The sequence below is a fragment of the Peromyscus eremicus genome, chromosome 4 (assembly GCF_949786415.1).
Source record: "Peromyscus eremicus chromosome 4, PerEre_H2_v1, whole genome shotgun sequence".
In the NCBI taxonomy this organism is placed as follows: Eukaryota; Metazoa; Chordata; class Mammalia; order Rodentia; family Cricetidae; genus Peromyscus; species Peromyscus eremicus.
In genome coordinates, this window is record NC_081419.1 from 86,185,148 (window position 1) to 86,199,694 (window position 14,547).

General features: G+C 37.1%; 1 protein-coding gene across 1 annotated transcript; it reads right to left on the reverse strand.

The window, feature by feature from the left end:
- Positions 1 to 2,547: 2,547 nt before the first annotated feature.
- LOC131908462 (olfactory receptor 4F3/4F16/4F29-like) lies at positions 2,548 to 3,492 on the reverse strand. Its single transcript, XM_059259505.1, has one exon. It carries the CDS (start codon positions 3,490 to 3,492, stop codon positions 2,548 to 2,550), a length of 945 nt encoding a protein of 314 aa, XP_059115488.1.
- Between the last annotated feature and the right edge of the window lie 11,055 nt (positions 3,493 to 14,547).

A 14,547-nucleotide genomic window follows, 5' to 3' on the forward strand; every position in this document is an offset into this window, starting at 1 on the left:
CAGCCTGGGCTACCAAGTGAGTTCCAGGAAAGGCGCAAAGCTACACACAGAAACCCTGTCTCGAAAAACCAAAAAAAAAAAAAAAAAAAAAAAAAAGAAATAAATAAATAAAGGAAAGAAGGAAGGAAGGAAGGATCAAACTCAAACTCAGGGCTGAAATCAATAAATTAAATACAAAAGAACAAAACAAAGAGGGTCTAAAACAAAGAGGGTATAAAAACGTGGTTTTTATACCTAGTGAATCTGTGTCCTTTTTTATTCTGAGTATCTTGAACTTCATTTAAAGGCCATTTTAATCTTCTCTTCTCCAGAATTTTCATCCACTAGGTTCTTCCTTTCTTTTTGAATAACTGGGTTCTTAACAATGCCTTACAGATTGAAAATAAGGGTCTCTACATAGCAGCAAAAATAGGGGAAACATAATTTATTTCTGCACACCTAAAAGTATTCATATCTATGGTCCACAAACACCTTTCAAATGCCTCTACAAGTAAATAGAATACACTATATTTATGATACAGTCTTATGATCAGACAGTTCACAGGTACACCATTCTTACATTCAAAGTGGCATGAAACACAGCAAAGTTAAATAAGGTCATTACCTGTTTCATTTTAGTAAGAACAAAAGCTATGTCTGAAATATGAAAGTTAAAAGTCCTAATTTTAGTATGAGCAAATGAGACTGAATATTCAAAGTCACAGAATAGAAGCAGAGATCATTGGCTACTATTGTTGATTTTTAAAATAATTTCTAATCATAGAGTGTCTGAATCTATTCTCATTTTTAAGATTAGAACACCCCTCATAAAGGCAAAGATGCTTTGATCATAAATTAAATCATTCCCCCTACCTCTTTCTATAGGAAAAAGCATCCTGCAGTGTGTACTCTTCTAGACCTTTCCTGTACTTTACATTTATGTGTATTTGTCTTTTTAAATGTACATGGCTGCACTTTCTTTCTGCAGTTTTTCAGATGGTACAAGGAATTGGTTGAGATCTGGGAGGAACACATATCACACTCAGTTTAAGGGATTATACACAAGTGTTCATGTAGGAAAATAATAACTACTAAGAAAATGAAAGACTGTCAAAACTAATGAACTCTAAAACAAAAAGGCTGTTGTCGTTGCCCTTGGTTACCCTCCACAGCTACATGGCAAGACCCTACTGTTGAGGACATCACATACTTTGGCTGCAGAGTATTGAGGAATCAATCTTGAACTAAAACTTTCCTGGTAGCTAAATTTTACAATGCCAAAAGGTGTTATGTAGGCTCATGGAGGAAAAACACAATAGTCTCACCTAGTGCTGGACCTTGCATATTGCAATAATGACCTGCCGGGCACTAGTGCCGTAGTGACATGACTGTTGGCTTTCTGGTGGATTTGAAAACTGTTCTACAAAAGGGACTTATATAACATGCCTGATAGTAAAATCCTAGACAAAAGGTCATGCCTGGGAAACTCATGTGTTCTAGAGTACGGCCTACTATTTTTATTTTACTCAAAACTTTTGTCATAACATTGACTCCTAAATAGTTAAATTTATGTCCATAGACCTGGACTTCTCTCAGTCTTGGTCAGAGAAGCTTCTTTTTGCAGTTGGCAAAGGTAAATTCTGAGATGTGTGATTGTGGAAGTGGTGAGAATAAGAGACAAAAAGCTCAGCCCTAAATGGAGTATCTTTATCAATATCCACTATACTGCCAAGGCTCAAAGAAGATGGTGGAGGAGGAGGAGGCAGAAAGAATGTAAGGTCCATCTGAAGGATGGGGAAGAGTGCAATGGAAGGCAGTCTTCTGGACATGCCATAACTATCACACTCATGAACTCACAGCAACTATAATTATTTGCACATGATACACACAAGAGCAAGTCAACCAAACTTCAATCCTAGATGGGAGATGTGCTTTTCAGGCGTCATTCTTTATTGAGAAGCTATTGCGGTTGGTAGCTCCTAGGCAAAGTAGAATTATTCTTCTTTGAGAATGTTCCCACTGGGAGGTTTCCCATGCTTCAGTGGATGACACGAGACCCATGCATATGAACAATACTGACAAGACTGAGTAGGCTATAAAAAAAAAAAAGATACGAAGTTGGGAGGGAAACCTATTGGAAAGTTAAAGGATGGAAATCAAGAAATAGATATGATCATATTTTATTAAATATGTGTATGAAATTCTCAAGAATAAAGAAAAATTGTAGGTTAAAAAGAAAAACAAATATCCCTGGTAAATACTGCCAGAATTCCCTACATGTGATTTTAAAAAATCTTATTGTCTATGTTTTAAATTTCTTAGTATAGGCTTCTAGCTTCTTTATGTCTAAGAATTTATATCAAAAATATTCCTTGGGAATTGAGGCTTGTGATTATTATAATCTTCACTTTGTAAATATTTGTAATTACTTCTGTTTTCAGAAGGGATTGTCTCACCTTCCTAAGTAGAAGAAAAATAGACTAAATATTGGTGTATATAAACAATGTAGAAAGGCAGATTTTCACTGCGATTGGTCAAAATGCACTTCTATGTTCACAATGCAAGCACTTAGGAGATCTTTCTGTAACTCAGTAGCTGTCTGCATACTCTCTTCATTGCCATCTTCATTTCCTGATTCCTGAATGTGTAGATCACAGGATTCAGAAAGGGAGTGAAAACTGCGTCAAATATGGCCAGAAATTTATCCAGGTGTATGGTGGAAGATGGCCATGTATAGACAAATATCAAAGGACCAAAGAATAAGACCACCACAGAGATATGAGCTGAAAGTGTGGACAGGGCTTTAGAGGAACCACTTGAAGAGTGTTTTTGTACAGTGATTATGATGACAATATAGGAAATGATCAGTATGATGAAGGAGCCCACAGAGATGAACCCACTGTTGGCTGTGACCATGAACTCTAGTTTATGGGTGTCTATGCAGGCAAGTTTGATGAAACGGGGAAGGTCACAATAGAAGCTGTCCAACACATTTGGTCCACAGAAAGGTAAATTAACTACAAAAGCCAGTTGAACAAGAGAGTGTGTAAGGCCAACTAACCAAGCAGTCACTACAAAGGAAAGACACATTCTTGGGCCCATAATGGTCAGGTAATGGAGGGGTTTACATATGGCTACATATCTATCAAAGGCCATGGCTATGAGTAAAACCATCTCCACACCACCAATGACATGGATGGAGAAGATCTGAATGACACAGCCTCTAAAGGAGATGACTTTGCGCTTTCTGAACAGATCATACATCATCTTAGGAGAAGTGACACAAGAAACACCTAAGTCAATGAAGGAGAGGTTGGCCAACAGAAAGTACATTGGAGAGTGTAACTGAGGGTCTGAAGCCACAGTAAAAATGATGAGGGAGTTTCCCATCATGCTTGCCACATAAAACATGGAGGAGAACACAAAGACAAGAAGCTGAATGTCCCAGGAGTTGGTGAGTCCAAGAAATACAAACTCCGACACCACAGAGTGATTTGCTCCTTCCATGAGCATGAACATCAGTGCTACCTGGAGGAGGAAACGGGAAAAACTGTAAATTGTACTAACAGAGTATATTAAGAAAAGTTATGGAAGTCTGTTTGTAATCTAACATTAAAATCAAACTAAAGATAAACATATGAAAAAATGAAATCCACTTAATGTCAAGGAGTGAACTTTAAAATGAAAGTGAAATATCACTTCATACTTGTTAAAAGAGGCTTTAACAAAAGGTCAAAAAAGTTCATAATGGATATGAAAAATAAATCTATCTTTAAATTGTTGATAAGCATATAAATAGTGCAACATTACAAAAGAAAATTACAATACATCTCAAAATTTCAAAATATGGTTTTATGTAGCTCAGGAATAAAGCACTCACTTACTAAGGCATTGACCATGGTTTTGGAAAAAAGAAAGAAGAAAGGGGAAAGGGAGGGAGGGATATAGAGAGGGAGAGGGAAGGAGGAAGGGATGGAGGGAGCAAAGGTGAGAAGGATTAAATTAGAACTACCATATGATTGAACGAGACTCCTTTTTGCACAATCCGTTACAGTCTGAGGAAATTCCACCATCATATGCAATAATTTCTTCCCATTATCCTTGCAGCATTACTTACAATAATCAATATAGAAAAAAATCTAAATGCTCATTGGCATTTGAGTTGATAGTATACAAACACACACTAACATACAGGCACAACAGAATATTCTTCAGCTTTTTAAAAGGAGGGAATCCTGTTTTATAATAATCTGCATAATCCTAGGGGTCATTGTTATATATGAAATTAAAGAGATGGAGAAAGACCAATACAGATAATCTCACAAACACACAGACTCCAAAGAACGAATGTTCATAAGAGCAGTGAATACAGGTGTGTACCATGTAGAAATAAAGATGATTGGAAAGTGGGAAAAAAAGATGTTGGCCAATGGGTGAAGATATTCTGCTAGGATGATAATGTTTCTGGAGATTCACCACACATCATTGTGACTCTGGTGGACAGTAAAGCTGTGATGTATGTTTGAAAATGCTGAGAGGAGATTGTCAATGTTCTCACAGGAAATAAATGTGTGATGTGACTAACTAGTTTGATTTAATTGTTTCACAATGCACACATATGTCAAAACATCACACTGGATTCTCTAATTAGAAACAAGATTTATTCATTAGTTTGTTTTTTTAGGTTTTTATATTTTGTTTATTTTTATTATTATTATTAAGAAATTTTCTGTTCATTAGTTTTTTATACCTTAATAAAACTGAAGAGGGAAAGCCACCTAGAACACCTAGGGATTGTGAAAAGATGACCACACGGGGGAGCAGATGGCACTTGAGTAGTGCTACCATAGTCTCTCTCTCTGAATTTCATGTTCCTCTGTTTTCCCTCAGAGTGGGTACAGAAATATTCCTTTCAATGGAGAAGACTGGCCAACATGGAAACAACTGATTTTTGCTTCAAGAATAATATAGAGCCTGGTCCACGCACATAAAAACAACATTCTCTTTGAAGTCCAACACTACTATCTTATTCTGACAAATAAGCCCTTCTTCCTCCTACCTTCTTCTGGAAAACACTTAACTTCAAGGTTTATTGAATGTTTTATCAAACCATGATTTCTTGCTTTATATTTGTATTTATGTTATTTCTTTAATTTTTTGAGGATGTAATATGAATACATCATTTCTCCCTTCCCTTTTCAAGACCTCCTATTTACCCTCTCCTTGCTCTCTTTCAAATTTATGGCTCTTTTATTATTTTTTACTATCCCTCAAATAATCTACACCTGTCATGATACTACTCACCAAATACATGTAAGCATGTTAAATAGAGAGAGCATGACATATGTCTATTTCTGTTCTCTGAAGCAATTAAGAAGTGGTCCAGGGGGAGGTGTAAGTCCCTCTGTAACTGTCAGTTACCAGCATATGTCACATCAGACACAGAAACTGTAGGTGCCTACAAATTTTTCCATCACAACAAAACCAAAATTTTCTATCACAACAAAACCAAAATGTCTCATTTTAAACTGGAAGTATTGGTCCATGGAACAGTAGGGTTGGGTGAGAATCATTACCCTGAAGTGCATAGCACGTGATTTGAAAACTTAACCATCTAAAAGAAACAATGTAGTAGACTACTTTCTGTTCCAACACTGGTGACAGGATTCAATATATTTTATTATAGTTTACTATTTAGTAAAGAAACGTTATACGATAAACAGAATATGACCCTTGAATTCAGATCAAAATTAACACGGTGGTTCATACACCACCAAATTAGGTATTAGGCATAAGCCCCTGAGTTTCAGTCTATTTGTCTATTGAACACAGTTTTAAATCATGCATTTTATGATTTGGTTAGGAATAACACAATTAAAGATAATAAGCACTCATTCAGCATGTAGTATTCCACAGACAATTTTTTGGCAAAAAGTTAGCATTACTTTTCTTTTCCATTTGTACATAAATGAGCTGAAATCAAAATATAATAAAATGAATGAAAAAAACTTAGGGTTTAAGCAAGCAGGGAACATTAAAACGCTTCACTGCTGAAAAATATTTCAAAATATATTAGCTATTTTCTTTTAACAAGAGATTTTTCAAAATATAACTGGATCCTATTTGAAAGTATGTAATGTCCATGTTATCTTGGTGATTAAAATATAAACTTTAAGCTGAAATTAAATATATTTTCTTTCAAAAAACACAGGTGTCTCTTTAGTGGTTATTATAAATCTAAGTCATTAAATTTTTCTTCACAGAAAAAGGCCATAATGTCCTTAAAGTTAAAGACTACAACATTCTTCTACCCAATGTACCCCAGAACTCATAATCATAATACAGTATGATTTTTATTGAAACATGAAAAGGATATTTTAATACTTAAAAACCATCTTAAAATATGTTGTTATGTAGTCAAAGAAGATAAGCATAGAGACTAGCCAGAATTATAAAGTGACAGAGAATTAGAAAATAAAGGATTATAGAAGTAAAGATTTGGAGAAAAAGTAAAAATAAATGAGATTAAAGAGAAAATCTTAAAAAGTACTAAGAAAATTGAATAGCATTTGTGTAATTATAAGGAATAAAAGGAACCAGGCCCCTTTAATAAAATAATGGATAATTTATGAGAAATGATAAGCATTGATTTTCAGAGCTACCCTTCAGAAACCATATAATTATAACAATAAAAATGCAGTAACTTCCAGTATGTTACATATAAGTATTTTTGACATATGTTCATTACACATAGTAATAGGTTTCATAAATCCATTCTCCCTTTTACTTGTTTTGAATTCGTATATAGGTTAACAATTATTATTATGGTATTTTGGGGTTTGAAGTTCTAAAACTCTTGGAAGACATTCTCAATTTATCAGCTGTGAATTTACCTATCTTTTCTCTGCAACCCCATTCATCTAGTAAGAACTAGGAATTTGTCTAAAGTGAATTTAGCTGAGTATGGTGAGTTATGTTCAGAGAAGAGCGAGTTATAACTGCAGTACAAACACCAAAAGATTTCATATATGGTAAATTTGGAAGAATTAAAAGTCAACAGTGTCAACAGCTAAATTCTTAGGACAGAGAAAGTTTTAATAAGTTTCCAGATCTGTTTAACTTGAGGCCAATGCCACGAGAGGGAGCCTGTGCCGTACACTGCCTAGGTGGCCAGGAACAGGCAACTGGATAGGCCAGAGACTTAGGGTAGAACCAAAGACAACTAAAAAAAGAAATCAATGAAATGATCCCTAGTGATATTCTACTATACTCGTAGATTAGTGCCTTGTCCAGTCATCATCAGAGAGGCTTCCTCTGGCAGCATATGGGAGTGGATGCAGAGAAAAAACAGCCAGACATTATGTGGAAAGAATGTCTAAATTGGAGGTCTCTATCCGGTCCCTCCCTCAGAAATTGGGGACCTCCATCGATGAAGGGGAAAAAAGACTGTAGGAGTCAGAGGGGGTGGAGGACCCCAGAAGAACACGGTCCACCGATTCAACTAAGCAGGGCTCACATGGACTTCCAGAGACTGAAACAGTAAGCACCAGGCCTGCATGGGTCTGCACGAGGTCCTCTGCATACATGTTCCGCTGTTAGCTTGGTGTTTTTGTGGGACTCCTAACAGTGAGTGGGTGTGTCTCTGACTCTTTTGCCTGCTCTTTGAACTCATTTCCTCCTATTTGGTTGCCTTGTCTAGCCTTGATATGTGGGCTTTTGCCTTGTTTTGTCCTCTATGGGCTTTCATCTTTTGGAGACCTCTTCTTTTCTGAAGAGGAAATGAAGAGAGAGCAGACCTAGGGAAGAGGGGAGGTAGGGAGAACTACGAGCAGAGGGGAAACTGTAGTTGAGATGCATTGTATGAGAGAAGAATCTTTTCAATATATATAGAGAGATAGATAGATAGATAGATAGATAGATAGATAGATAGATAGATAGATAGATAGATAGATCTATATGAAATACAAACATTTAAAAGGTTTCTACATCTGTATACAACGACAAGATGTTCACTTACTTGGAAGCCAAAAAATACCCTCAGAGAAAACTCCAACGAGATTGTATTTGGAATTGTCTTCACTTAGACATTAGTTGTACTTGAAAGTGCTGTTTCATAAGTACATTCTTTACGCTCATAACTAATGAAATATCCATGACGAGAAAGATCATTCTATATCTTTGCCTAGTGTAGTACTTACTGTTTTGCCTTAGTCTATACAGAACAAATGAATCGAGGAAAACATATCCCAAGACATTCAGTCCTTATTGATGGACAACACTGGTATTGAGGTTCCTAGTGCAGAGTCATCAAGTTCAAAGGCCCTACTACACACAGTTCGTGTAAACCATCATCCATTTGTGTTTCTTTCTCAATTTGGAATTATTGTAAGCTCACTCACACACTCAATTGAAACATTTCATAGTTTTACTTCTCAAATTGGTAGGAACATCTCTACTTTTAATTGTTACTATGGAAAATTTAAATGATTATCTCCTTTTCAAATAAATACATACATAAATAAAACACAACGACTTTGTAGCTTCAAATTTATTGGACTCAATAAACTAAATGTTTAATTGTTGTTTTTGAAACAATGTCCTTTTGTGTATCCCAGGTTGGCCTCAAACCCAGGCAATCCTCCTGCCTCCATCTACCAAGCTGGGACCAATATGCCCAAAATATCTTTTACAGTCCTTTTCATGTGATTCTGATTCTCTTCACTTTATATTACCCATAAAAATTACTACTCACCAAAATTCTTTACCCTTATCTATTCTACTTATTGTTCAGAAATAAAATTAGTACAAACATTACCTATAAATGGTAGAAGAAAACTGGAAAAATAAATGTATTCCAGGTAGCTCCAGGTATTATTTTTTTAATTATCCATGTCTTATCTAAAAATAAAATTACATTGGAAAGTATGTTTTCAGCAGTGGATTATTTGGTGTTCATGTCAAATTATATTTTTGGTCAGATATCTATGATGACACTCTTCACACTGGAAGACTGCCAATAAACTTGTATCTGTTTTGGAGATGATTAGTATATGCCCAGTTGGTGGATAGAAAAAAAAATGTAACCTTCATGCTTTTGTTTTTTGTATCAATAAACACTTGCTGATTTATCAAGTAGAAGAGGATAAGGTCATTCATGCATTATCAGAGAATGGACTGATTAAGAATAAGCTATGCTACATAGAAAATATCATAAAGCTATTTTATGTTTTCTAATGCCTTTTACATTTCACCAGGTAACAACATGGCTCCAGCTTAAAGTAAAAATCAGTAATGTCTCTAGTATGTCAATAAATTTTTACAAGTATTTTCCTGTGCCTAGCTAATGATTTTTGTAAATGCTATCGATTTTGCTTTAGGCTCAATCAATCAATTTAACATATGACTCAAAATCAGCAATTCCAACAGTGAAATCATATCTATAAATAGAGCACGGTTCTTATTGCTGAATGTCCTTCCAACCATCGTTTACCTGAATAAAATGGACGCAGTCTTCATGGATTCCGATTTCCCTGTGTTCTCCAACACAAAGTACCTATGGTATTCCAGCACAAGAATATATAAAACTAATTAATACATACCTCAAGTGGGCAATGACCAAGACAGTTTTAAAATGCTTGTAGTTCAGGGACTTTTTCCCTAGAGGACCATTTGATTTGTCCAGTGTGATGAAAGGATTTCATATCTCATTATACAGTACTAGAAATAAAAAAGGAAACAAAATTGGGAGGTTTTGTATCATTGTGCTAGTTTGTTATATTTATAAATAGTTCAATTAATTTTTTAAAATAGGTAAATATACTCGTGATGACTTCCTTTTAATATACTAAATAATTATGGATTTCTACATAGGTTTGGCTGTACGAAAGCTTAATTCTAATGAATAACATTTAGAAATAAAACAACTAAAAACAATAATCAATTTACAGTAAATTTAGAAATTATACCATACCCAAAATGTCCAATGCCTTAAAGCCACTGAAAAGAAAGCTCCAGTTGTGTATAGCTAAAGACAATCAAACACAGTGTTCATACAGAAGGTGGACAGCAGAACAGCATACACTATGAATTCCCTCCTATGTGGTGGACCTCAATCCAATCAGAAGGCAGTTGGTTAGCTCCATCACAGCCAAGCCACTATTGCACAAGGGGACACGTGTTACATGGCAGACCAATATTGCAGCTCATTGGCTTCATCGCTGGTTAAGACTGTTGAAGCCTTTATTCTCCCAGCAGCCTGCATAGAACCATCTGGCGCTATGAAAGCTAACTCAGCCTAATTCCAGTCTGATTTCTCTATATTGTACAATCAAGGTGTACTGTTGGGGGGGCTTCTAGGACCTTCCTGGAGAGCAATAATAAGAAGGTACCCACACACACAGCGTATTTATTTATCGATGGCCTTCAGTATGAAAAACAACAGTTCAGTGCCTGATTTCACATTCAAAGTACATAGCTTTGTATTTGTCCATAAAATATGATGCATACGTGAGAATCACTGCCTTGGAGAGCTCAGCTCATGAGCAGAAATTTTAAACCTCTGAAGATAGCCATTCTGTCATAGAAAGGATTGTGTTTGACTTTGAAAAAATAATGTATCACATTATGTTGTAGGTCTACTTCTCCTTAGAGAATAAACAGCACAGTAGGCACAAGATAGGCTTTCAATTCAGAAAACATAATTAATGCCATGGCTCAGCCACCTGCAATTTATTCCAGCGATAGTTTATTAATCTATTGTATAAATTAAAAACTGAATTTTACATTATAGTTTAAACATAATAAAAGTTCAAAGCTCGCCGGGCGGTGGTGGCGCACGCCTTTAATCCCAGCACTCGGGAGGCAGAGCCAGGCGGATCTCTGTGAGTTCGAGGCCAGCCTGGTCTCCAAAGCGAGTTCCAGGAAATGCACAAAGCTACACAGAGAAACCCTGTCTCGAAAAACCAAAAAAAAAAAAAAAAAAAAAAAAAAAAAAAAAAAAGTTCAAAGCTCTGTTGTGGTGATATTGTGTTCTCCAAAATATTGTGCACCCTAATAAACTTATCTGGGGTCAAAGAATAGAACAGCCACTAGATAAACATAGAGGCCAGAAAGTGGTGGCACACACACCTTTAATCCTAGCATTCTGGAGGCAGAGATCCACCCAGATCTCTGAGTTCAAAGCCACACTGGAAACAGCCAGGTATGGTGACTCACGCCTTTAATCCCAGAAAGTGATGGCAGGAAGCAGAAAGGTATATAAGGTGTGAGGACCAGGAACTAGAGTCTAGTTAAGCTTTTAGGCTTTTAGCAGCAGTTCAGCTGAGATGCAGTTGGATGAGGACTCAGAGGCTTCCAGTCTGAGGAAACAGGATCAGCTGAAGAACTGGCAAGGTGAGGAAGCTGTGGCTTGTTCTGTTTCTCTGATCATTCAGCGTTCACCCCAATACCTGGCTCTGGGTTTGTTTTTATTAATAGACCTTTTAAGATTTGTGCTACACTCTGCTGCTGAGGATATGGTCCTACCACAGTTAGGGTCTGTGTTGATGTCCGTGGGCCATGTTGTAACCAAAGGCCACACGGATTCCCAAGGTTTAGGCTGCAACCTGTGACCATGTTGCCACCAGGTACCATGCTGATCTGGGTGGTATGTGCTGCCACATGGGGTCATTGGATCCTCTGGGCCCAGGTGATGCCAAGGGTCATATGTGGGTCTGTGGCCCTACAGCAGCCATGATCCATGTCCATGGATCCTATTACCACCAAGGGTTGTGTGGTGATCTGGTCAGCCACCTAAGATCATGTTGGTGTCTGAGTGCCATGCAGCCCTCAGAGCCATACTGATCTGGGTGACCTGTGCTGCCACCAGAGCCCTGGTAGCATCTGGGCCAGAGATGCTGACTAGAGAGAGCCATGTCTAGGTCCATGGTCCTACTGCAGATGGAGTCCATGTTGATGTCCATGGCCCATGCTACCACAGGGGGTCATAGGAACCATGCATGTTGAAATTCAAGGGCCATGCTGAGCTGACCCTACCCCTCATGGGAGAGCTGGCCAACACTTGGGAGAGAAGGACCCACCCCATACCATGGGTGTGGGAGAGCTGGCCCCAGTAGCATGGGCCCAGGAGAACTGGCTCTGCCCTTCACCTGAAGGAGGTGGTCCCAGCAGCATGGACTGACCAGCTCAGCCATCACCCAGACCCACATTCTGGGCATTGAGTTGGCCTACCCTAACATCTACCTCATCTATGACCTGCTGGAGCACATGAAGGGACTGGTCCTGCAGAACAATAGCCACAGGTTCCCCATGACTGAGGGAAACAACAGAACATCCAAGAGGAATTTCAGGGAGGGTCCAGTGATGATGGTGTACCAGAGGAAGAGGCCTTGAACCAGACCAATGACTCACTGCAATGAGCATTTGTGGGTGGGGTTAATTGGACAAAAGTGTATACTGTGTGACACACCATAGCTGCCAATGCCATTAGGGTTAAAGAAGAGCTATTAATGAGACAGGAAAGATGGAGGAGTGAGGTTTTTTTTGTTTTGTTTTGTTTTGTTTTTAATTAATGTTCTTTTAGGGGGATGCTGCAGAGTTGAAGGGTGGATATAGAAGGACTGGGAAGTGAGTGTGACTGGGGTGTATGATGTGAAATTCCCCAAAAAAGTCAATAAATAATTTTGTTATACCTTAAAAAGATTATTTGAAATATGTTAAATATCTCCCACTCAATAATAGATTATACTATTCATGCTACTGAGTAATCAAAGTGGACCTTCAAATGTATTTAAATGTATTTTTTTCTAAAAAAACACTCTGTCTCCTTGGTGCTTACGCTAAATTAAATATAATTCACTGAGTGTTCCTTCTCAACTAGATACAACTCCCATAGATTCAAGGAATACATGTTTTCTGAATATTTTCTAAGGTCTCTCTGTTTTTCAGTAGCATTATAATATACCCTTTGAATAATGCAGCAATCACTATGAGAATTGACATGCTAATATTTTTGAAGGAATCTCCATATATTCACTTGGCATCTAAACTAATCTTCATTTATCAATATCATATGAGTTTCCTTTGCTCCACATCTCATTAGAATTTATCTTTTGTCTTTGTGATGATAGTCAGTGTATTTGATCCAAACACACTGGTAGAAAAAAATATTTATTAAGCATTGTCTATATATTCCACATTGGGTGCCACTGCTTCCTTTTCTTCATGCATTGAGTTGGAGGAGAACATGGCAGTGATCTTGGAGTTTGCCAATTGTACTTCTTCATAGAGATTATCATAGAGGCACTAATATCTGAAGAATGATGGAAATTGTAGAAATAGAGAAAACACTGAGAAGGAAAATTATAAAATGTTAAGAAACTCTTGTTAAATATAGTCACAGATAGTTGTTTGAAAACTTTGTGACATGGCATTGCCTCTTCTACTTAGGAATTAGCACCCAATTATTTGACTATATTTTTTTTTATTAAGAGATTTTCTATTCATTCTACTTGTCAACACAAATTCCCCTGTCCTCCCTCCTCCCAACCCCCAGCCCTCCCCCCATCCCACCTCCCATTCTGATGGAAAAGTCTCTACAGTCTAAGGTCTGGGGCTTGGGACTTTACGGAACTGGAAGACACAAATTGCCAAAGTGAGTGATAGCTTAGTGTGTGCTGGTTTCTCATTGGCTGAATCTTCGTTGCTAATTCTAGAATAGGTAGTTAACTCTTTTGTCTAGCATCTCTGCCTCTTGGATTTCTGAGGGTCTGACTTTCTCATCAGTTACTTTAATCACTCATTCTGAGGCAAAAAACACTTCTGAACATCTGTGTAAGATGCTTTTGTTCTTTACTTCTTTTGTCCTTTTTATTCCCTGGGTGACAATATAGACTCAGTGGACCACACTAATTAGAAGTCTTTTTACTGGGGAAAAACAACATAAGGCTCTTTTGTTTTGTAAAAGGTGCTGCTCTCAGTCTGAATGTGAAGTAATCCTCCTCTCAACCAGGAGGAATTCTCCCACTTTGAGAATTACCATGTAAGTAAAACACATGTGTGAACAGATAGTTCACAGTAGAGCAGACTTCATTCCAACCTAACTATGGACAGACAATCTGCCTGCAACTATTGGTCATAAATTATTGGCCCTCAGTTTAAGCTACAATTTAGTTCTTGACATGTTTGCTTTGTGTGTTCTAGAAGAAGCAAAGAGCAGAGAATCAAATGAGCACATATGAATTTTCTCAAGCTTTTGAAGAAGATGCTTACAGAAGGCTCCAGGTGGCTACAAAATAAAGGTAGAATGCTTAACACAAAAAAAAGTGCTATAGAACAGTGCATAATTTGTTCATATTTTCTATTCCATATTACTTTCCTAGTTTCTTATCCTTTTAGTTTTTAATAGCAATAGAATTCTAACATAACTTTCAGCTTCAGCTTCAGTGTTCTATATAGCTTTGATTTCTGTCACTTCTAAGCATTATTCAAAGCAATTTCTATTTTTCTCATTGGGAATTGCAGCTCTCATATGATGGAAGCTTCTCATTATCTCTTAGTTCTTTAAGAGTG

Excerpts from the sequence above, each read along its gene's own strand:
- LOC131908462 (XM_059259505.1), bottom strand. The coding sequence starts at position 3,492 with ATGCTCATGGAAGGAGCAAATCACTCTGTGGTGTCGGAGTTTGTATTT.